We start from the raw sequence: 24,022 nt of genomic DNA, 5'->3' as shown, positions 1-24,022 counted from the left end.
CCACCCAGGTGCCCCTGAAATTTCTGAACAAAATTATATACACCTCTAATAAAATATTTATTATGAAAAAAGATATTTATGGTCAGTGAACTGAAGTTATTTAAAAATATTACTTTAGAGACTAAATAGTGTAGATACCTGCAACAACCTAAATTGGTAGATAAGAGTTTTGGTTTAACCTTTAGAATTTAAGAGTATATGGGAACTGTTCTGATTAAAGGAGACTGAATAGACATGCCACAAGTGATTGCAACCATAATTAGGGATTTTCTGTCATATAAAAGGACAATACTGGGACAGTTGATAATCTCAATCAGTGAAGTCATTACAGTAGATAATAGTATTGTGTCAGTGTTAATTTCCTGATTTCGAACATCGTACTGTGGTTATATAACACTTGTTTTTCTTTTTTTAAGATGTGCACACTGAAATATTTAGGAATTAAGGGGCATCGTGTTTGTAACTTAAACAGCTCAGAAAAAAAAATGTGTGTGTGTAGAGTGAAAAAAGGATAAAGCAAAAGTAGTAAATGGTAATATTTGTGGAATCTGTGTGAAGGATATTCAGGAATTCTTTGGACTATTAAAACTTTTCTATAAATCTGAAATAATGGCAATATAACAATTTATTTTTAAAAATTTATACTGTATGTTTTTAAAGTGGGGAAACCTAATACATAGAGGTAAAAATTTGGAATCAAATAGACCTGGGTTTGAATTCCTGCTCTGTCATTACTATATGACTTGAGAAAGAAACTTTACACCTCTGTTCTCAGTGTGATCATTTTACAACATAAATACTCTTATTACTCACCTCACTGCAAGGAAGGAAAAAGCCTGCCTACCTGAGTGTCTGGCAATTAGCAAACAGAGTAGGCAAAAAAGGGTGTTCAGGAAATGTTTGTTTCCACTTTAACATAATAATATAAACAAGTCATATAATTATCTGCTTTAAATGCTGTTAGAAATATAACCAAAAAAAGTATTTTTATCAGTAAAGAAATGTTTTTTGTGTGTTTGTAACTTTTTATTTTGATATAATTTCAGACCTAACAGAAAAGTTAGAAAAATAGTGTAAGAAACTCCTCTATACTCAGAATCATCAGTTATTTCTATTATTTATCTATATGTGCATTTTTTTCTGAATTACTTGAGAGTGGCTCTGTGTACTTCATTTTGTATTTCCTAGGAACAAGAATCATCTCTTACATACCCACAGTACAATTGTGAAGATCAGGAAATTTATCATTGATTTAATACATAGTCCATATTTATTTATTTTTTGATTGAAGTATAGTTGACATCACAGTCCATGTTTAAATTATTGTCTCAATAATATTCTTTATTGTCTTCCCCTTTCTTTTTTCCCCAGTCCAACAACATCTAATTCAGGATCACAGGTTTTATTTAGCTACCACAACTGTTCAGTCTCCTCACGTCTGGAACAGTTCTTCAACCTTTCTTTGTGTCTCTTGATCTTGACATTTTTGGAACTATCTATTTTGTAGAATGTCACTTAATTTGGGTTTGTTGATGAGTCCTCATACTTAGATCAAGGAATGCATTTTTGGTGGGAATATGAAAGAATTGTGCTCTTCTTAGTGCATCGTATCAGAAGGTACATGCTGTCAGCTTGTCCAAACACTAGTGATATTAACGTTGACCATCTGGTTAAGGTGGTGTTCACTAGCTTTCTCCACTGTCAAGTGACTATTTTTCCCTTTTTAATTAATTAGTAATTACTTGATAAGTAATATGGAATACATTGAGACTATATAAATATCCTCTTGTTCATCAGACTTTAACCAACTGGTTTTAGCATTTATTGATTGTTGACAATCCACTGACATCCATGGACAATTTCTCTTCTTTTCCATTTATTTATGTACCTATATTAGTTTGAACTTATGAATTTTATTCAGGGAGATATGATCTATTAATATTATTATTTATTTTAGCGCTTAAATTGTCCCAGAATTTTTGAGCAGGGAGAGTTCCTATGTTCTTGAGTTTAATGTTTGATCACTTCCTACCTTTCTGGCACAGGAAGATTTCTAGGCTCATCTTACACTTTTCTTGCCCCAGAATTGGAATCCATCTTTTCTCCAAGCAGCCCTGGTTCTTTCTAGTGCAAAGTAATATATTTAGGAACCAAGATCTGGACACTAGGTATGCTCATTGTTTCTGGTGTGTCATGATTTATAATTTCTATTTAATTTACAGTGTCCTTCAAAGAGTATTTGAGATACCTGGCAAAAATACAGTTACATTGAAAAATCTTAAGACATGACAATTATGTTGAAAGGAAGGATTATATAAGATAAAGCTAGAGTGAATGAGTAACAGATAATATATCTGCTTTTAAAAATAAGATCAGAATTGGAGAAAAATGTAAAGCAGATGGCATGAACTTTAGAAAATAATTTTTCTTCGGATGGGTGGGTGGCCAGCTAACTCTCAACACCATTAAATCACAGAGCCATTTTATTTAATTATTTCAGAAAATGATAGTAAATTCTGGTGATTTATCTTAACTGTTTTAGATCAGTACATTATTTTTGGAACTGAAGATGGTATTTACACATTGAATCTCAATGAGCTACATGAGGCAACGATGGAACAGGTAATTTAGGAGTTTTAACTCAAGAAATTAGTGTGGGTGTATTGGGTAAAAGAAGTCTTGTAATTTTAAATCAATTTTTATGGGCTTCAGTTGTAATGTTTATGATTTAAATATTTAAGGAGATGAAATTGTATTCTTTACATGTTCACATTACAAGATTTTTTTTGTAAAGTTTCTGTAATTTACTAAAAGGTAGAAAATAGTTATTTTTATACTATTTCAGACTGTTAGAATTTGGATGTTAAAGCATAAGGGAATGAAAACTGGAGAATTTTAATTCCCTTCTTTTTTTTTCTTTATAGTTATTTCCACGGAAATGTACTTGGCTGTATGTTATCAATAATACTTTAATGTCGTTATCAGGTATGTATATAATGAAAATAATGTGAAAAATAAACCATAGACAAGCAGAGAAATGTCATATTTTTTTTTTAATTTTTTTTTTCAACGTTTATTTATTTTTGGGACAGAGAGAGACAGAGCATGAACGGGGGAGGGGCAGAGAGAGAGGGAGACACAGAATCGGAAACAGGCTCCAGGCTCTGAGCCATCAGCCCAGAGCCCGACGCGGGGCTCGAACTCACGGACCGCGAGATCGTGACCTGGCTGAAGTCGGACGCTTAACCGACTGCACCACCCAGGCGCCCCTGAAATGTCATATTTTTAATTAAAGCATAGTTGACACAAGAGAAAGATAATTTTAATAGACGTTATTTTTTAAGTGTTATTTGTTTTACTATGTATAGTAACTTTGCAACTTGCAGATGTTTTCTACAAACTTAGAATGGGAAGAAACTTTGAGAAAGGACCCTGTGTTCAGTTAAGGTAGCACTTCCCAAACCCGTCCAGGATGTGAACACCTGAGGACTATCCCGTTGATTGTTACCTGAGGCCATCCCCTTCCACTCAGACTCCTCCACCCTCACTGTCGCTATCACCGTGTGCCTTCCATGGAGAATTACCGGTGGAAGGGAAGGAATCAGAGAATCTTGCTGCTCCCTTTCTCTGTGATCTTGAACAAGTGACCTTCTCTTGGCCCCAGTCTTCTTAATTGTGAAATGTGGACAATGGTAACAATAGCAGCCCATGAGGTTGCTGTGAGGATTAAATGAGACGATCTCCAGAGTGCTTATTAGTAAACAGTGAAGACTCACACAGACATGTGCTGACAAAATTCACGTAGGGTAGGTGGTATTTTAGGCCCTTTATTTATTTATTTATTTATTTATTTTTTTGCAATTCTTACCTACTAAAACCTATTTCCTTACATTTTAAAGTGACTAGAGGTTTGCTGTTCACTTTCATTCTAATAGTAGAGCACAGGAAAATTAGTTATTTCTCTCTGTCCCTTAATTAATAATCCTAATGCTATCAGCTATTAAAATAGCATTCGCCCCTTTTCTCTATTTAGAATAATTATTTTAGTATTTCTCAAATTTTGTTCAGTTCTCTGTATGTATTATAACTTGGCTCTTATTTACTGTACTGTCAGGCTTTTCAGTATTGAGTGTACCTTTCGCTATTTATGCTTTTTTTTTTTTAAGTTTATTTTATTTAGAGAGAGACAGCACACAGGGGGAGGAGCAGAGAGAGAAAGGGAGTGAGAGAATCCCATGCACGTTCTGCACTGTCATTGCAGAGCCCAACGCAGGGCTCAATCCCTTGAACCGTGAGATCATGACCTGAACTGAAACCAAGAGTCATATAGATGCTCAACCAACTGAGCCACCCAGGCACCACTAGCTACTTATGCTTTAAAGCATCAGTGCTGATACACAGCCTTACTGATAGGCAGATTATTATGAATTGTGGCCTATTTAAGAAATGTAATTTTCATAATTTTAAGTGTGTGTATAATTTGGGGCACCTGGGTGGCTCAGTCGATTGAGCGTCTGACTTCAGCTCAGGTCATGACCTCACAGCTTGTGAGTTCGAGCCCGCATCAGGCTCTGTGCTGACAGCTTGGAGCCTGGAGCCTGCTTCGGATTCTGTGTCTCCCTCTCTCTCTGCCCCTAACCCACTCACATCCTGTCTCTGTCTCTCTCAAAGATGAATAAACATTAAAAAAAAATTTTTTTTTAAATAGCTTAAGTGTGTGTATAATTTAAACTCTTCCACTAATCATTGCTTATTAGAGATTCTTCAGAAATTTGTATATTTGAGCTGATGACAGTGTTTACAAAGAGCATATTATTTGGTTGCACATAAGTGACTTCTAAAAAGCTGGGGTCCTTGTAAGAGTACTTAATCTCTTTGATTTTAATTATGTTTCCCCCCAGTTTTTTTTTATTTCTATTACCAAAATATTAATATATTACTATTATGAAAATTAACCCAATTCTGTTTAACAACTCTGAATTGTATACATGTAAAATCACTTTCCTCTAACTCTCTGTTTCTATCCCTATTCCTACCTGTCCTTGGATATAAGCTTACAAGCCACACAGAGACAGGACAGCTGGGTGGCTCAGATGGTTAAGCGTCTGACTCTTGATTTTGGTTCAGGTCATGATTTCACGGTTCATGGGATCAAGCCCCGTGTCAGGCTCTGTGCTGATAGCACAGAGATTCTGTCTTGGGATTCTGTCTCTCCCTTTCTCTCTGCCCCTCTCCTGCTCACTCTCTCTCTCAAAATAAATAAATAAATAAACTTTAAAAAAAATCACACAGAATACATCTTACATATTTATAAAATAACTACAGGAAAATGGGGAAAAATTAGCCTGTAAATTAGATCTTTCCATATTCTAGTTGACTTAATGAAGGTAAGTAGCAGAGCTCAGCAGAAGAAAACATGATTCTGCCTATGGGTCTGTGTTTGTGTGGATGTGCACACATAAATATTACATGCGTGTTCTAGTTAGGGTAGCTAGCTATGTATATAAGGGGGCAATGGAGAGTAGAAGGGTGTGGTATGGTGTTAGACAGAATGTTTGCATTCCGAGAAAATACAAAGACTTCTGTTGAGGATAAGACTCAACACTGTAGCATAAGATTATATCATATACATTTGACCCTTGAAAAATGTGGGTGTTCAGGGTCACTGACCCCTGGTGCACTCGAAAATCCCTACATAACTTAGGACTCTCCAGAACTCAACTACAACAACCTACTGTTGACTGGAAGCATTATGATAACATAAACAGTTGGTTAACACATATTTTGCATGTTATATGTATTATATACTACATTCTTAAAATAAGCTAGAGAAAAAAATGTTGTTAAGAAAAATCATAAAGAAAATATATTTATAGTACCATACTGTATTTATTTTAAAAGGTCCATGTGTAAGCAAGCAGACCCACACAGTTTGGACTTGGGTTCAACGGTCAGCTGTGTATGTTTTCTGATAGTAAAATGACAAATACTGTTTTATGTTGTTATAGTACCATACCATATATAATGAGGAATCAGAAGATGCTTTCCTTATCTCCCCCTGCTTAACACAGCTATGGTTTTGATTGTATGGAAATTGTAGCTCCATTATCCTTGTATTATAGCATATAATATTAGTTTCTTTACTTTTCTTAGTATTTTAATCTGTTGTTATATTTATAAGACTTCATTCACAATTAATTTTAATCCAAGGTGTTTTGAAAAATTATTAATAAATAGGTCTATCCCAGAAAGATAGTGTGTATAGTTTTACAGAATTCTCCATGTTATACTAAAATATTCACATGTGCATCATTGCAACTCAGTCCTCTGTATAACAGTGTTTAACAGTTTTTCTTTCTGTGCTGGCTTCATTAAGGCTTATATATATTCTGCCCAGAACACCTGTTAGTCAGAACATACCCAATTTGTGCATTAGAAAATGCAGTTATCTGCTTTCTTAAAATTCTCTTATCCTTCAAAATGGTATTAACTGGGTGTTGTGTTTTTTTGTGTTTGTTTTTTGTTTGTTTTTTTGTATGTGTTTTTCTATTTTGCTTGGCTCTTTGAACATTTCTGGACTCCTTATTTTAGAAGGTAATTATGTTTTCTTTTGCTTGAAAATTCTTGTTTCTCTGCTGTAAAAGATTCTAATAAAAGTAACATGTTTCTCTTTTATAGGAAAAACCTTTCAACTCTACTCTCATAATCTTATAGCTTTGTTTGAACAAGCCAAAAAACCAGGATTAGCTGCCCATATTCAAACTCATAGGTTTCCAGATCGCATACTACCAAGGTACAAAATATTTTAATTCTATTGGGAGTGAAGGGCCTTAGGGTCTATTTTTAAAACAGCCAGTATTCCTTGCCCACTAAAAAACTTCCTTTGTTTTAATTTTGAAAGGTAATTTACACCAAAGTGCATGTCATATAGAATGCAAAAGATGAGTGTTTCCTTAACTTGACTGTTCAGGAGAATCACCTGTAGAAGCATTATAAATACAAATTTCCAGGCCCTGCCTCAGTCCTAGAAAATGAGATAGTTTGGGGTCAGAATCCAAGACTGTTTTTTTTAAAGCTGCTTGACTAATGCAACTAATTCACAGATCATTGTTTGGGAACCACCGCAGTAGAGTACATTTATATTGTCCTATGTTTTCAGAAAGTTTGCTTTAACAACAAAGATTCCTGATACAAAAGGCTGCCACAAATGTTGCATAGGTGAGTAAATGCTATTTTTCAAACTGGATAATTAGAACTTTGAACATTTTTTTAATTCTTTAAGGCTATGGAGAGTCCTATAGTATCAAATAGGAAGGAAAGGAGCCTTTATATTTCTTTTTGAAGAGTAGTTAAGGGGCCATTGGAGCACAAGACTCTATGGCAGGACATGGCATAAAAATGTTTAGAGGTAATAGTCCAAATGCTTTCACAGAACATAGTGTTCCTACAGTGTTCCTGGTTTTTAACCATAGTCCCTGAGGCTGTATCTCTGCTAATGTCCTAGTTTATCATTTATTACTTACCATTTATTTAACACTTTCATTTTACGTAACTGTTATTGCATAGTACTTTACGAACATTATTACAGGAGTTTAGCTAACTGAAGTTAGAGGGAACAGTCTACACAAGACCACCGTCACTCCTGATACCAGTTGCAAGTTTGGGGGGTTTCCAAAAACACCCTCATGTTAAAAAAAATTCTCTAGAAGGACTCAGGACTCACTGAAAGTAGTTACATTCATAGTTATGGTAGGGATAGAGATTAAGATCAGCCAAGAGAAGACGTTCATAGGGCAGAGTCCAGGAATAGTGCCAAACATAGAGCTTCTGTTGTCCTCTCCCCATGGAGTAATGGGCAGTGTTACTTTTCTGGCAGTGATGTGGGATGGTGCACATGGAGTACTGCCACAGGGAGCATATAGCAGCCTCAATACTCAACAGTTTTTATTAGGGCTCCATCACACAGGCATGATTGATTGTGTACATGGCTGATCTCAATATCCAGTACCTCTAGAGGTCAGTTTGTACTGCATGACCCAAAGCCCCTACTCTAAATCACATTGTCAATCTTTTGGCACGACTGTCCTTCACCCTAAGAATGTCCAGCATTGCAAGCCCCAATCTAAATCATATTGTTGAGGCAATTCATTGACACGAGGCCCCAGGCAAATGAAGACACTCCTATCAGACACGACATTCTCCTGTGGCCTAGAGATTACCTTCCAAAGTGGGAGTGGGGGGGGGGGGGGGGGGTGCAGAGGTGGGCACAGGCTAGACCTCTTTTGGAGCAAGGTTAAATTCTTTACTGTTTAATTATCTTATCTCATTTAACCCTCAGATAACCCCATGATACCTGGGATCAGATACCCAGATACCTGGGATCAGACCCAGTCTAATGACTTCAGATCCTGGGCTCATAACTTCCTGTTTAATTCTGTTTGTTGAAGCAGTGAGTGTATTCATTGGTCTTCATGCTGCGTAGTTGCATAGCATATGTTCCTAGTTATAAACAAATTTCATGAGCATTTTCTAGGAAGAATCAGGTTCATATCTATTATCAGATTCCCAAGATCTATGACTCAAGAAAGGTCTAGAAGCTTATATATAATCTAAGATATAAACTCATAAATACATTAAGGTAGAGCTTATTGCAAATAACTACTCTTGTAATTGGTACACATAATTGTTGATGAGAGTCAAATTGGGGAGAAGGACAGACCAATATGAGTTTTTGTAGATTTGAGTCAAGAAAGTTACAACTTTAGTAAAATGTAAAAGTTAGGAAACTAGTAAACTAGTAAGACAAGTTTCCATCTTGACTTAAGTAGACAACTGTAAACTACTATACCAAGAATGAAATCATAGATTTCGGTTGCTTCCTAGACCTTCTCTTTCACTCAATTTACTTAAAAAACAAACAAACAAAACAAAAAACAAAAAAAACCAGCTCTTTAGGTTGCAAGTAAGTTTAGGTGTTTTAGTGCTTAAAATATCATCCTCGTAGAAAGTTCCTATGTTTAACAACCTAGCCAGTGAAGAAAGATGTTTAGGAGTAAATGTGTATGATTTAAAATTGAGATAAAGTGAAAAGGAAGGAGTAACAAAGCCAGAAGAGAAGACATCATCTTTCTTTACTTACTCTTACCACCCTGGTGAATAGAAACAATGATTTTCCTTTACTAGCTAAATTATCACTTAAAATAGTTTCTTCTTCCATCCATATTTTGATATTGATGGCAGGCCACATTTCATTGTTTTTCCCATATATCATCCCTGCCTTTATAAAGAAAGTGAGTTAGCTCTTATATTAGCATAGCTCAGTTGTTACTTTTAATTAACTAAACTAATTATGTTTTCACATCAAGGTAGTCAGTGTTTTGGTTATGCTGTTCTGCTTTGTTTCTTTCCAGTCAGAAACCCTTACACAGGACATAAATACCTCTGTGGAGCTTTACAGTCTGGAATTGTTTTACTCCAGTGGTATGAGCCTATGCAGAAGTTCATGTTGATAAAGGTACATATTACTCTGTAGTTTTCTTCTTTAGAAAATACTAGTGTGTAACTGAAGCTGAAAGTACAAGATCTCAGTACTACTATCTAGGGTCAGCACATTTATAGTTATTTATTGGTGTTTACTTGGTTTAGGGGTTCTTGCATTCTTGTTAAGATTTCCTCTTTAACTTATGTCAATAAACTTATAGAAGCATTGCAACCATAAAGATGAATATGGCCAATTCTCTAAAACTATTTTATAGAAAACTCATTCTTATCAAGATGTTAGATGTAATCCTTTTTTGAAGTAGATCAATCAAGGAGAAAATGAAAGCCTTTTTTTGGCTTTATTCAATGGTATGAGTGAAGAGATTGTTTCTAAGTTATACTTCGTTTGTTTTTTCTCAGCACTTTGATTTTCCTTTGCCAAGTCCTTTGAATGTTTTTGAAATGCTGGTAATACCAGAACAGGAATACCCTATGGTCTGTGTAGCTATCAGCAAGGGCACCGAGTCAAATCAGGTCGTTCAGTTTGAGACAATCAATTTGAACTCTGCATCTTCATGGTTTACAGAAATTGGCGCAGGTAAGTGTTTTTAACCTGATGTTAAAACATTGATGCTTTTGCATGTAAAAGAATCAGAATAAGCTCAATTAGCATGGGCTGGTTCAGAGCGTCAACATAGTTTCCCAAGTAAGCCCAGAGGAACATGTATATATAGTGTATGATCTCTAGTTGCCTGAGGCAATTGATACAAATTATTTTACCAAGGCAAAGTTTAATGATTCCTGACATATAAAGACCTTAAAATGTTACCACTTAATTTTTGAACTTAATAAATAAGTTTTCTACGGTATTTTTCAAATGTTATCAGCTTCTCAAGCAAAGAGATTTAGCTTGGTTCCTATCAGTTTTCCCACACACACACTTCCTAGAATCATTATGTTCAAGTGCTTTTCAGACTTGACTAGAAGCTTCTCAGGTGTGACCTCCAAGCTTTAGCATTTAAAGATACAGGGAAATAGCTCTTGGACTTTCTTAGAATGATTCGTTTGCCTAGGATTTTATCAAATATGTCTCAGTGAAAGCTCTAAAAAGGTTGGGAAGCTGATTCTTAAATTTTAAAGTTGGAACAAATCAACCAAGAATTTATTTTTTAAATCTGCATAGTAAGTGAAATGAAGGGAATCTTTTACCTTTTTTTGTGCTAATATATTATTTGATCATCCGTAACCCTGTATTTATCATCTTTTTTTTACATGTGAAGTCAAGCAAGCTTCAGTCATAACTATTTCATTACTTACCACATAATATCCTCTATTACCTTGTGAAGAAGTTTGTTACAAGTATCAAGTTTGATGATTCTTATTAAATATCATTGGCTTTTGCTCATTTGTAAGGCTAAATTGCAAGAATTCTTTATACAACCCAGCTATTGAAGTTATTGTAGAACCACACTCATGTCACTTTGAGAATAAGAATCAACATGAACCAGTGGTGTCCTAATAAATGTTTAACAACAGGCACTTGGGGTGCAGAGAAGCCTGGCTTGTAATAGTTGCCAATTCTGTGGTATAAATACTCCCACCAAGGGAATATTTCAAACTACCAACCTTATGTCATGTGGCTCACAAAATTCCTGCAAATTTAACAACCCAGTTCAAGCCAGTTCCAGCATGCACGTGACTATAATCACTTTCTTTATGGACCAAGTCATAATTTACAGTAAAATAAGATTGTATTCTGTGCCGTCCCACCCCACCTACACTCCACCCCCTTCTTTAACTTAATTGTTTAATGCTTTTGGTTGAGTTAGATGCATCCCTTCCCGTACAGCTGACAGATACAAATGACGTTGTTTTGTTATCCTGAAATATAAGCAGCCCAAATAGAAACATGTTTCTATTGTGTAGTTACTGTAAAAAGATGGGTTAGGGGCGCCTGGGTGGCGCAGTCGGTTAAGCGTCCAACTTCAGCCAGGTCACGATCTCGTGGCCCGTGAGTTCGAGCCCCGCGTCAGGCTCTGGGCTGATGGCTCAGAGCCTGGAGCCTGTTTCCGATTCTGTGTCTCCCTCTCTCTCTGCCCCTCCCCCGTTCATGCTCTGTCTCTCTCTGTCCCAAAAATAAATAAACGTTGAAAAAAAAAAAAAAAAAAAAAAGATGGGTTAAAGATCAGTTTATTTAAAAACCAAGATCATTTTTGGCAGATAGCCCTAACTTTTTTTTTTTCCTACTGGTTAGTATATGATAATAGTATAGAGCAAGTCATTTCATACAATTATTTAATATGTGTTTGCATCCACTTGCTTCTATTTGATATATTAAGTTGCATTGCTCAGGGGTAGACATTTAGTTAGTCCTCTTTTGAATTTGTGGGTGGGGGGGTTGAGGGTTTTTGTTGTTGTTGCTGTTTGGTTTTTTAATGCTTGAGGGTACTATTCTACCCACTTTTAACATTGTCTACGCTAAAATTAAGGCATACCCAAAATTACTTTCTGAGAGAGAGCTTGGACTCTGCTTAAGGTTAATCATTCACATCACCCGCTAGCAATGGTTGTCCTTGTATTACGTAGGCTTCTCCATTTTTGCAAATGATTGTTAATCTACCTCCCGTCTGTCTTCATTTTTGAGGTCAGGCCTTGAATTGGCAAGAGTTGTAACAGTTAAAATGAACTCTTGTTCTAAGACTGTCTTCAATTTTAGTCTGATTTATTATTGTAGTATCTTTATCTCCAAGGATGGTCTTTAGCCTGTTATCAGCACTAAGTAAATATTTGCTGAATAAAAGCATGTATATAAATTTGTTGAGAAAAACTATTTTTTGGAGTGTTGCCTGAGGAACCAACAGTTTATTTTTTAATTTCTTTTAATTTCAGTTTAAATTCTTGTCTTTGAATGGGCTTTTGGAAGGTCCAAAACACCCCAAAATAATATATAAAATTTTGTGTTTGTGTCAGATGTGTAGTTTGTAGGGAGAGGATCCATGGGCTTCCCAAAGAGATGTAATTAAAAATGACTGCCCTAAATTATCTAAAATGTTTTCTTCGATTTAGCTAGACCATTCAAGCAATCTGAGTGCCTAAAATGAATTATTTTACCAAAATGTTTTACAAAAATGTCATCACATCTGTTAGCAGAGCGGCCCTGTGAATATCAGCAAAGTTCTGAAAGTTGCTTCCTTCAAAGATGTTGTTGACAGTATTGTTCATTATATTACTGTGTCCTCTTAATTAAGGAAGTCCTACTTATACATGCACACACCCCAACACCAGGAACGTTTCTCTTTGATCATAGTTTCATTAATCTTTTTTTGCTTTTTCTGAATTTCTGACTTATTTTTATCTCAGATGCTGTGATCACCTAACTGATGAACTTGTTTCCGTCCTCCCATTGGCTACTATAAAATACACAGCAAAATCTAGTCATTGTATAGCATGCATTTACTTTCTTCCCCATATTTACCGTTGGCTTCAATTTATGTTTGTAACATCTTTCTAGAACCAGCTGAGGTATTAGTTAAATGTAAACTTGAGCTTTTCTCAGCTCATTTAGCCATGCTTAGCATTTTAAGTTCTTTTCTAAGTTGACCTACGTAAATTTTTCTTAGAGATAACATAATTACAAAATACAATTTCTGTGTTAAATTTCAAAGACTAGTTTTAAATCACAGAAGAAAATAAGAATTTGTGTTGCTTTTCTAAGCTTTGGTTTTTAAAGCCTGTTGTGTAATGGTAACCCTGTTTCTTTTTTTTTACCCCTTCTAAGGCAGCCAACAGCTGGATTCCATTCATGTAACACAGTTGGAGAGAGATACCGTTTTAGTGTGTTTAGATAGTAAGTACTATCTTAAAGTTTATTCTGAGTATACTGCTTGATATAACAGATCTTTTCATGGAATTGATTCTACTAAGCTGTAATTCAAGATTTTTACTTTTCCACCTTAAGTGGTTTTGTTTTATTGATGAAAATCCTAAATTGGCTACAGATATTGTAATTAATTGGTTTGTTAATACTACTCTCTGTGACTTTTTCTTAATTTTGTTTGGCTACTTGGAAACATACTAGTTTGCCATTACCACGGAGTAAAATTTTGTGTAAAACTATTATGTGTAAATTCTGTATAAAACTATTCTGAGGGTTTTTTCCTACCTCATTATAATTGGAAAAAATAGAAGGTTATATTAGTATGGTCACTTTGTCATATAGCATGAACTTTTGGAATCATGTAGAAATGACAGTGTAATGTACAGACAGATTTGACATCCTCACCTGCTAGTTGTGATTCTTTTGATGCAAGGAGAGATGTTATTGATAGATGTGTGTTGTACTATAAGCAATAGAGAAGCAGAAAAAACTTCAACGACAGAAATTATTTCAGTTTTCAAATGAAGCAGTCTGGTTCTTAAAAACTCACCTTATTTTTATGCAGTACATTGTGCAAGGTGAAATTCACCAAGACTTAGAATTATACTTGAAACTTGGCAATCTTTGCTATGTTTTGTCCATCTCAATGTTTTTTCAATTACTGGACCTGCCCATAGGTGTTCAGGGTAATTTTTAAAATTGCTCTACTACTTAATTTGCCTGTATTTTTGTCCTAACTTCTGTTCTCTAAAGAGTTCCTTAGTGGATTTCCCTTAGGGCATCATAAAGACTATCTCATATTATAGACAAGTGAACAAACCCAAAGTGTTTCATTCACCCATCATCCTTTCTTTAAGTATTTTTGATTCTTTGAATACTGGTAAGATTGGAGTGTTCTTCTGTTACCTTAAAGTGTATTTAAGAAATTCTTTTTTGGGGCGCCTGGGTGGCGCAGTCGGTTAGGCGTCCGACTTCAGCCAGGTCACGATCTCACGGTCCGGGAGTTCGAGCCCCGCGTCGGGCTCTGGGCTGATGGCTCAGAGCCTGGAGCCTGTTTCCGATTCTGTGTCTCCCTCTCTCTCTGCCCCTCCCCCATTCATGCTCTGTCTCTCTCTGTCCCAAAAATAAAATAAACGTTGAAAAAAAAAAAAAGTTTAAAAAAAGAAATTCTTTTTTATCTAACCAAGTGGGAAGTTCAGTACTGATTAAGCAAATAATCAGAATTTAATTTTAATAATATTGATCCTTTAATGTTGAAATCCCTAAAAACCTTCTGAGTCATCTAAGGAAAATAAATTGTGCTTAGTTTTCATTTTGCATTTTATATATTTTATCAAAATATATTTATATTTTATATATCTTATCAAAAATGTTTTTAAAAGCTTTGATTAGCTAGGCCCTCCATATCCCAATTATTCAAGGTAAATGGAAAGTTGACTTTCTTGAGGTTTTTAAAAGGGAGTAGAATAAGACGTTTAAAATGAGTTGCCAACTATACAGTATAAGTCAGTTTCAGTAAGCAACAGTGGAGACAGGCCTATAATCACAAATCATAGTAGACAGATAAGAAAGTAATATACAGAACAGGTGTCTTCCAAGTCAGAGCTAAAGATGGTTAAATTAAAAAACAAATAGATGAAAAATAGATTTGTGTATACTCACCATCCCAGAGTTTACTTATAAGAACTTATGACCCTTGAAAAGTACTATTTTTTGCCCCTGTATGCCTCTGTAGAATACTATTCACATACTAAAGTTATGAATTACTGCAAATATTACATATCATATATTATATAATGTGTAAGGGAAAAATTCTGATTGCTGAGTACTTGGACACCAAGGAGACACTTTGAAACATCATGCTTTTTAAAAATTGAGGGTGTAAGTGTTCCATATATCCTAAATGAAAAAAAAATAGCAGTGAAATTGCCATTTACTAAATGGTACTTTTATATCTTATAAAACATAATGACAGTTTTCACCGGTTATGCTTGAATCATGATAAATAGCTGAACTTAATTAAGACTGTTTGTTCTATATCCATGTAGAATCCACATATCAAGTTACATTTATTTTAGCAGATTTTCATTTCCAGTTTTGACTTGCTTTTTCTTTTTTTTAAGAATTTGTAAAAATTGTAAATCTACAAGGAAAACTAAAATCAAGTAAGAAACTGGCCTCTGAGCTAAGTTTTGATTTTCGCATCGAATCTGTAGGTAAGTCTCCCTTATTATTTTTTTAACTTAAATATAATTGACATACAATATCCTGTTTGAGGTATACATCATAGTCATCTGATATTTTTATATATTATGAAATGATCCCCACAATAAATCTGGTTGCCATCTGTCACCATACAAAGTTATTACAGCATTGTTGACTCTATTCCTTATACTGTACATTACATCCCTGTGACTTCTTTGTTTTATAACTGGAAGTTTAGTCCCCTACAACTATTTTGCCCAAGCCTCCTTTTTTAATAATGTGTTCAGAATACTTGACTTTTTGTTCATTCCCTACTTAGGATTGTCTAGACCAGCACTGTCTCATAGAAGTTTCAGTGATAGAGAAATGTTCTGTGTGCTCTTAAATATAGTAGTCATTAACCGTACCTCTTGAGTACTTGAAACATGGCTAGTGCTACATTTTAATTTTGTAAATTTTAATGTGTTTTTAATGTTAATAGCCACGTGTAGCTAGTTGCTATGTTGTATTGGACAGTGCAGGTCTAGATCATAATCTTTTATTGTTATTTCCTGGGTATTTAAAACTTGAAATCATTTTTTTAAATTTCTGTTCATTGTTCCCTTTGCTGCATGAAGTGAATTAAGTACTTCTCCCAGTTTTTTCCAAATCATAAAGGTATTTGTGTGATGTGATTAATGGTGTTAGATATGCTGTAATTCTTTGCCATGTAAGATGGGGTGTGCTGATGGTTATTGCTTTTAGGTCTATTTATATATAAATAACTAGTTTCCCACGGGACTCGGAAACTAATATGCCATTTTAATTTGCTTCCTTTTCAATGAGTGTTTCACTCTGTGTAATTACTCATTGGTTTTATGATAAAAATTATTATATTTTATTAATTGTTTGCATCCTCATTGGTTATTTGTCAGTAAATATTTTCCCCAGGGATGATAGAACTTAGGGGAAAAAAATACCATGGCTGGGTATATTTTGAACAATTTATGATATGACTCTACTGTAGGTCAAAAATAGTTAAAACAAAGTTGGCAGTTTGGACCATAAAAATGCATGTTTCTCATTAAATGTTAAATGTTTCTCATTATTTAGAGAGTTTTTATCCTAAGTATTTTAATGGTTTCTTAACTGGAATTTTGCCCTGTCGCAAAGTACGTTCATCCCACTATGCAAATATCTTACATAAAAGTGATTTGCTTGCAGTTGGAAATTTTAATTTATTGAAGCAGGAAACCTGAACTTTCTGTAGATGGTAGGACAGAAGGGATGTTGGAGCTAGTTTCTTCTTTTACTCCTTTATGTGCTGGATACTGCATACCAATTTCTAAGATTTAATATTTTCAGTAGGGATTCTGACATACAGATCTTTAGTTCCTTTTCATTTTAACTGAAACATACTGCTACCTAAACTTTTTTATACATGCCACATTTTTTTAGGGAATTTTAATTGTGACACAAAAGTTTGGTCCTCTTAAGCTATCATCCCTCCTTGCTAGTGAACTTTGAAATAATTACAAGGATCCTGCTGGGTAAAGAAAAAGAGTCCCTTTAAATCACTTTTTAAAAATGAAACCAGTAACTGGGTTTTTATTTGTCACAGTTAGTGAAACTTGTGTGATTTGTTATGTAAGATACTTTTATTTTCAGTGAGCTAACTTAACCCAGAACATTTTTTACATTAACTTTTTACAGACTCCATGTTCTAGTAAGAAATAAAATGCTTCAATCACATTCTCCCATTACCTTTACTGGTGTAGGGCATATGGCTAACTCTCCAACAATCAAATGGGTTCTCTCCCTCATTCTTCCTTCCTTCCTCCCTCCCTCACTGACTGTACTTTCATGACTGCAGCCTCCTCCAGGAAGGGCCCAGAGGCCCTGCTCCCCTTCCCCACAATTGTGGAGCCTGCCTCCTCTGTTTCTGAACCGCTAAGTTACCCCATAAGGGTGCCTCAGTGGGCCCAGGCCTGTGCTTGAAACCAGGCAGAACATAGAGATGGATAAGGCACAGCAGGAACAGGTCTCCCCCCAGAGACCTTCAGGCCACACCAGGGGAACATGGGAGATGGGTGAGGAGCAGGAGGGGCTGAAGCATGCCATGTGGCCATACTTTGGGGTCATGGTCACTCCTGAATCCAAAGCCACTGGGAAGGTGGGCATGCTTGGCTGTGAAGTGTCATAAGGACAGTGGGGCCTACAAATCCAGGGCAGAGGCAGAGGAGCTCCGTGCGACAGCAGTGACTACTCTAACTGGTAGACCCTCCCAGTAAGAATTGGCTCACAGACCATAAATATTCAGTGTGTGGTTACATTTTGGATTGTAAGGTTTATTTTTTCAAATAAATGTTGTAATAGGGAGAATGTGAGTATAAATAAAAAGATGCTTCCTTTTAGCTATTCTAAATATATAACAGTATTTAAATAACCATGTTTTTGATCCAAAAAAAACAATTATGTGTGTTTTATTATTTTATTCACCTAAGACAAAAGATAGTAAATGAAAGAGAAATTAATATGTTGATATCCAGCTCATCAGAAGTTAGCCTGTGTCTAAACGAATGCCTGTTACATATGTCTTTGAAAGCTTTCATGACCCTGCCTCAATAAATTATTTGAGCTTAGGCATGGCTTGGCCACAAACATGTTGGGAACAGATGGTCTAGACAGTGGGATCTTGCACCAAGCACTTGGGGAGAGCTTTACATTAGTATTTATTAAAAACAGTTAAAGAAAATGTATAATGAATTACTCTGTGCTTTATTTTAGTTTCACTTCTCTCTAATCTTTTTTAGTATGCCTTCAAGATAGTGTGTTGGCTTTCTGGAAACATGGAATGCAGGGTAAAAGCTTCAAGTCAGATGAGGTAAGATTTCTTACATTCATTTGATGAATTTTCTTTCTGAACCCACATTACCATGTTTAGTGCCTTTAATGCTATGAACTGATAGAGCAAAATTGCCAGTATTTTCCTTCCAGATAATGTTCAGTTTCTTACTCATTGTATGATTCTTCTGTGGCCACAAGGAATTGTCAAACATGAGTTTGCACACTTCCAATCCTCTCATCGGTCATTTGTAAATGTGGTTGCCAAGATTGCTTATACTTCTCTAAATTTAATAAGCCTTTTCCATACTCTATAAATGTGTAGCTTATTTTTAATATTACACTTAAAATTCTAAATTAATATGTATTAGATCACAGGACTAAGGAAAAAAATCTAAGAAAATTCACTCATTTAGTAGATACTTATTAAGTACCAACTACGTACAAGACACTATCATTATAGCACTGTAAGGTATAATGAAGTGTTACAAATAATATCAAACCTTTATAACATCTGTGTTTCAGGCACTTTACAAATATTAGCTTATATTTAAGGCTAATAATTAAATGGGGTTAGGTCCTATTCATATTCCCATTTTTTTTTCTTTTTTATAAGCACAGACTGGTTAAGTAACTTGCCCAGAGTTAAGTAGCTAGTTAAATGGTAGAGTCTGGATTTTAAGGGTCTCCAAAAATCACTTCTAGCTAAGATAATCAGGCTACATTTCATGCAGGAGATGAGACTTGGAATTCACCTTGAGAGATGAATCCTAATAGTTAGCTAACATGTACCATTTCCCACTCGTGTCTTTTACACTATAGTCTCACACATGTGTGGACTTATTTTAAAGCTAAGTCTTCTACTTGAATTATCTCTAGTTTTATCCATGCTCTTGTATATATGTAACTGATTATTTGTACCTTTTCCATGAACATGGGATTAGAATGCTTCCAAGAGAAAAAAAAAAAAAAAAAAAAAAAAAGAATGCTTCCAAGAGAAAATGACATAAATCAGCTGTCTTTGAATATGTCAGTTTACTTACTCACGTCACTAAATGTCACCAGACCCCTGCATTTAATGAAACCTGTAGCCCTACTTACTGCCATAAAATTAATTGTCCCTAGATCCTTTTTTCAGTGTGCCACTCCTATGGTTGGAAATCTGCAGAAAATACTTGATGTTCACTATATTAAGTACAAATTGTATTTCCTTTTTTTAAACTCATTTTGCTTACCTCTTTATGTTCTCATCCTTCAATTTGGGCCTAGCTATTATATTTATAAAGTAATATTCAACCATTCCAGTCCACAGTGATTGGCACATTTCTGGACTTACTCTCTGAAAATCAGCTCCATGTGGTATAGCACCTCATTAATTTCCCACTTCAAGTTTACTAATTCTGACTTCCCAGCTAGACTACAAGTTCATTGATAACAGGCTATTTTTATACTTATTTTATATCCACACTTTTATAGTTTGGATTCCTCCAAAAGCTTGACCCTAAGACAAGGAATCAAGTGCAGATAGTTTATTGGTAGTAGATCCCAGAAAACAAGTGATGGAGTGCAGAGTATAAGATGGAGAGGGGAAAAAGCCATTGAAGAGCACATTAATAAACTGGTTCCCACTATGGGCAACCAGGGCTTAATCCCAAAGGGACCACTGAGGAAGGGTATAGAGCACACCTCAAAATAGACTCATTTGAAGGTGGGGAGGCTGGTGCGTTTATACACCAACTGCTGTCCCTCTTGAGTAAGGGTTACTCCCAAGGGTATAAACTCCCCACATTTGGGAATCGTACCTGTGCATGTGTGAGTGTACCTTCTACAGCTTTGGAGAAAACAGAGCAAAGGAATACCATAGATAATACTGATGTAAGACACTAGCACATGGAAGTGCCCACCACAACTCTGTGGAACTCAGGGGCCTGTGGGGCCACCGTGAGCATCTACACTGACACAAAGGGAAGAGTAGGGGCTCTGCTGTATTCAAATCCTGGGTCTGCCAGTTAGATGGTCTTAAGCAAGTTATTCAACTTCTCTGAGCTGTAGTGGTTTTTTCCCTAATAATATGGGGATTATAATATACATCACAAAGAGTTATTCTAAGGAAAGTACCTGACCCATACCAGATGTTCCATAAATACTGGTTTATTTCTACCATTAAGGCAGTCAAAAAAAACTTATGAAAATGTATTTCACTTGAGGAATTGAGCCTATCAAAAATGATCCGTCTCTTTAATAATGGTTCTAAGTGGTTTTTAAATTATGATTTAAATAATATGGGGATAAAGGTATTACTGATATTTTCTTTCATAGGTTACCCAGGAAATTTCAGACGAAACAAGAGTTTTCCGCTTATTGGGATCAGACAGGTAATAGTTTGGTTGTTTTAATTTCATTACCAAAGGAATTTAGTGGTTGTGTTCTTAATTCTAATATCAGCCTATAACTGTGTTTCAAACAAAATTCTTAGAAGGCTCAGCAACTCTGAGAAATAACCCTGTATCGGGGCGCCTGGGTGGCTCAGTCGGTTAAGCATCCGACTTCAGCTCAGGTCATGATCTCACGGCTTGTGAGTTCGAGCCCCGCGTCGGGCTCTGTGCTGCCAGCTCAGAGCCTGGAGCCTCTTCAGATTCTGTGTCTTTCTCTCTCTCTCTGCCCCTCCCCTGCTCACTCTCTGTCTCTCTCTGTCTCTCAAAAATAAATAAACATTAAAAAAAAATTTTTTTTAAATATCCCTGTACATTTATTGAAAGAGAGAAGAATTAGTCGATTAAGCAATCTTTTTGTCAATGTGAAGATCGTGTTTCTAGAGATAGTTACATTCAGCCAAGACAAAGTGTGTTTATGTCCCTAGTACCATGACATATTTCAGACCCCTTTTGTTTTCATCATTTGTTCCTGGTTTGTTACCTTCCATGAACTATTACTGCATAAACCCAGCAGGATATGCACCTCCTGACATTTGCTTTTATATCAGAAAACATTCGGCTCCATTTCTGGTCAGTCTAAATTAGAAGGAATTATGTGGTCTCTGCGATCAGAATGAAAGATAAGTTCCAAAACTGCCGTCTTAGGGAAAAATTAGTAGTTTTTGTTCTCCAAAGTCCATATTGTCTACCTGTGCAACTAATAAAGTCCCCTTCCCTTCCTGTCTTCCCACCAAAAGTTGTTAGTGCAACAAAATTGGCCGTTGTAATATGCATCAGTCCTGAGGCAAGGATTAAGAACCTCTGCTCTTCAAATTCAGGCTAGTCACAGAATCACTATTTGGATGAGCGTCTCATAGAATCCTGTTTTATTCTCATTCATTGCCTTCTCGTTGTGTATATTATTGACCCTTGAACAACCCAGGTTGGAACTGCATGGGTCCACTTGTATGCAGACTTTTTTCAATAGAGCTCAGTACTGTAAATGTATTTTCTCTTATGATTTTCTTAATAACTTTTTTCTCCAGCTTACATTATTGTAAGAATATAGTATATAATGCATATAACATACAAAATATGTGTCAGTCAATGTTTATGTTATCAGTAAGGTTTCCAGTCACCAGTAGGTTATTAATAGTTAAGTTTGGGGGGAGTTAAAAGTTATGCATGGATTTTCAACTGTGCCGGGCGTCAGTGCCCCGAACCCTCATGTTGTTCTAGAATCAGCTGTATTCTAAAAGCTTTATTTTACCTTCTATTGGCATATATAAATAAGCAAATTTGATTTTAGTTGGAATAAGATGAGACCGTCCTGAAATGTTTTCAATATTTCATATTCATAAATTCATCAATCCTTAGTTTTGTTTTTAAGCTATAATGTGTAGAGCAGAATTTGACAGTGCACCTGTGATCTTTTTGAACAGTGATACTCTTTCACGGTTTGATACCAGTATTTGAATGAAGCATGCAATCTCTGTCTTCACTCTTAAGTCTTTTGTTTTGATTTAATTGCAGGGTTGTCGTTTTGGAAAGTAGGCCAACAGAAAATCCTACTGCACACAGCAATCTGTACATCTTGGCTGGACATGAGAATAGTTACTAAACACCAAAACTATCTCCAGTGACAGGAAAATGAGTATACTCCATTGAAAGCAAAACTCTCTTAAGTTCAGTACAAACTACACTAGGATTTACTTTAGCTCTTAATGGGTTCTATCTCAAGTGATCTGTACTTTAAGGTGGAATTCAATATTTCTGTAGCTGGAAACAGCGATTCTATCTTGCCACTGTGTGGTGGTTATATCAAGTTTGCTTAATAAAAGCTATGAGACAAATAGTCCTCTAGTTCCAGGAAACACAGTCTTTTTAAAAAAAATAATGTTTGTAACAAGGGTGCCATGATATTTTTAGATAACAGCTCACGTGATTATCTTCAGAAAGATAAATTTAGTGACAATTTTCTTGTTTTATACCATGTTTGATTCCTTCTTAATGAACATAATTTGATAAAGAAATTATCAAAGAAGGCTTTCACTTTTACATTGGCCATTCTGTATGTTTTTGTAAAATAGAATATTTAATCCTTATTTATTAATCTCTTGCTGGAGTGGTGTAATGTATGTAACTTTTAGCAGAGGAGGGTTTCAGAGCAGCTTAATTTTTTTTATAATGTATAAAAATTTTGTTTACCTTCCAAGAGTAGTACTTTGAGGGGTTAAAGGCAGAGTGTTTGGGTTCAGTACATACATGCAGTTTTACTTAATACAAGTATTTTATAATACAGTATCATCCAGAATCGCCTTAAAAGGGAGTTTTGTGTTTTCAATTATAGATAGTTGCAGGGGGTCATACAGAAGATACTGATAATGGCTGAAGGATTGTTAAAGGGGTATGTATGTCTAGATGTGACTACCATGTGTATGTATTCTCGACAAGCAGTATAATATACCTGTGATTTTTTTTTACATTAGGGATAATGCATAATAAATTAATATTCATATATATTATCATCCCGAATGTAAGGGGGGATGTATTTAACTGCCCATGATATGTATTTTACTTATACTGTACCACAGGGGAAACTGTAAAGCAGCTACATGTGTAATCTTGGGTTTTTTCACATATGTAGGTATTCATTTTGAGTAGGTTTAAGAAAAAAAATATTTAAATGAAATTGAATTCCTGATGGGATAGTATAAATAAGTATTATAAAAACCAGTATTCTGAAAATAAGAAAGGATAGGGCCATTTTTGAGTTTGCTTCTCTTTTGCTATTGTTAGTACTCAGAGTTGAAGTGTCACGTTGGTACCTGTTGTCCTAACACATTTACTGAGAACAGCTAGCATTGAGATCATGAACAAGAGGCTAGCAATAGCAAACTATAGATTACTTCAGCAGTTACTTGAGAAGAAAACAGTAGAACGATCTCATTCAGTCTTTACCAGCTCTGTAAAATAGGGAGTGTTATCATCTCCATTTTCCAGATGAGGAAATAAGCGTTTAGCAAAGTTAAGAGACTTACCCAATTCACACAGCAAGTTGGTGGTTGAGCCAGACCGTGAGTCTTGTGACTCTGTTCTTTTCACTATGCAATACGCAAACAATAAAATGTTATGCAAATAAAATATAAAGTAAATTTTCTTTTAAAATGCACATCGATATGATTTCAGCAAGTGTGTGCCTGTTTATTTTGGGTATGTTAAA

General features: G+C 35.3%; 1 protein-coding gene across 5 annotated transcripts in view; it reads left to right on the top strand.

The window, feature by feature from the left end:
* MAP4K5 (mitogen-activated protein kinase kinase kinase kinase 5) overlaps positions 1–23,971 on the top strand; it is a 117,686-nt gene extending 93,715 nt beyond the window's left edge. For 2 of the 5 annotated variants that reach the window (XM_045450930.1, XM_045450928.1), the window contains exons 21-32: positions 2,543–2,622; positions 2,925–2,985; positions 6,592–6,594; positions 6,679–6,793; positions 7,160–7,218; positions 9,411–9,514; positions 9,901–10,078; positions 13,259–13,327; positions 15,481–15,573; positions 18,355–18,425; positions 20,705–20,760; positions 22,333–23,971. In XM_045450930.1, coding sequence (XP_045306886.1) covers positions 2,543–2,622; positions 2,925–2,985; positions 6,592–6,594; positions 6,679–6,793; positions 7,160–7,218; positions 9,411–9,514; positions 9,901–10,078; positions 13,259–13,327; positions 15,481–15,573; positions 18,355–18,425; positions 20,705–20,760; positions 22,333–22,420 — 977 coding nt within the window. In that variant the 3' untranslated portion in view covers positions 22,421–23,971. Of the gene's footprint in view, positions 1–2,542; positions 2,623–2,924; positions 2,986–6,591; positions 6,595–6,678; positions 6,794–7,159; positions 7,219–9,410; positions 9,515–9,900; positions 10,079–13,258; positions 13,328–15,480; positions 15,574–16,179; positions 16,342–18,354; positions 18,426–20,704; positions 20,761–22,332 lie in introns of those variants that run through there. The other 3 variants (XM_045450931.1, XM_045450929.1, XM_045450932.1) reach the window with 2 other exon arrangements.
* The last annotated feature ends 51 nt before the right edge of the window (positions 23,972–24,022 follow it).

The sequence above is a fragment of the Leopardus geoffroyi genome, chromosome B3 (genome assembly GCF_018350155.1).
Source record: "Leopardus geoffroyi isolate Oge1 chromosome B3, O.geoffroyi_Oge1_pat1.0, whole genome shotgun sequence".
Taxonomy (NCBI): Eukaryota; Metazoa; Chordata; class Mammalia; order Carnivora; family Felidae; genus Leopardus; species Leopardus geoffroyi.
The sequence above is the reverse complement of the archived record's forward strand: the minus strand, read 5'-3'. Positions and strand labels throughout refer to the sequence as shown.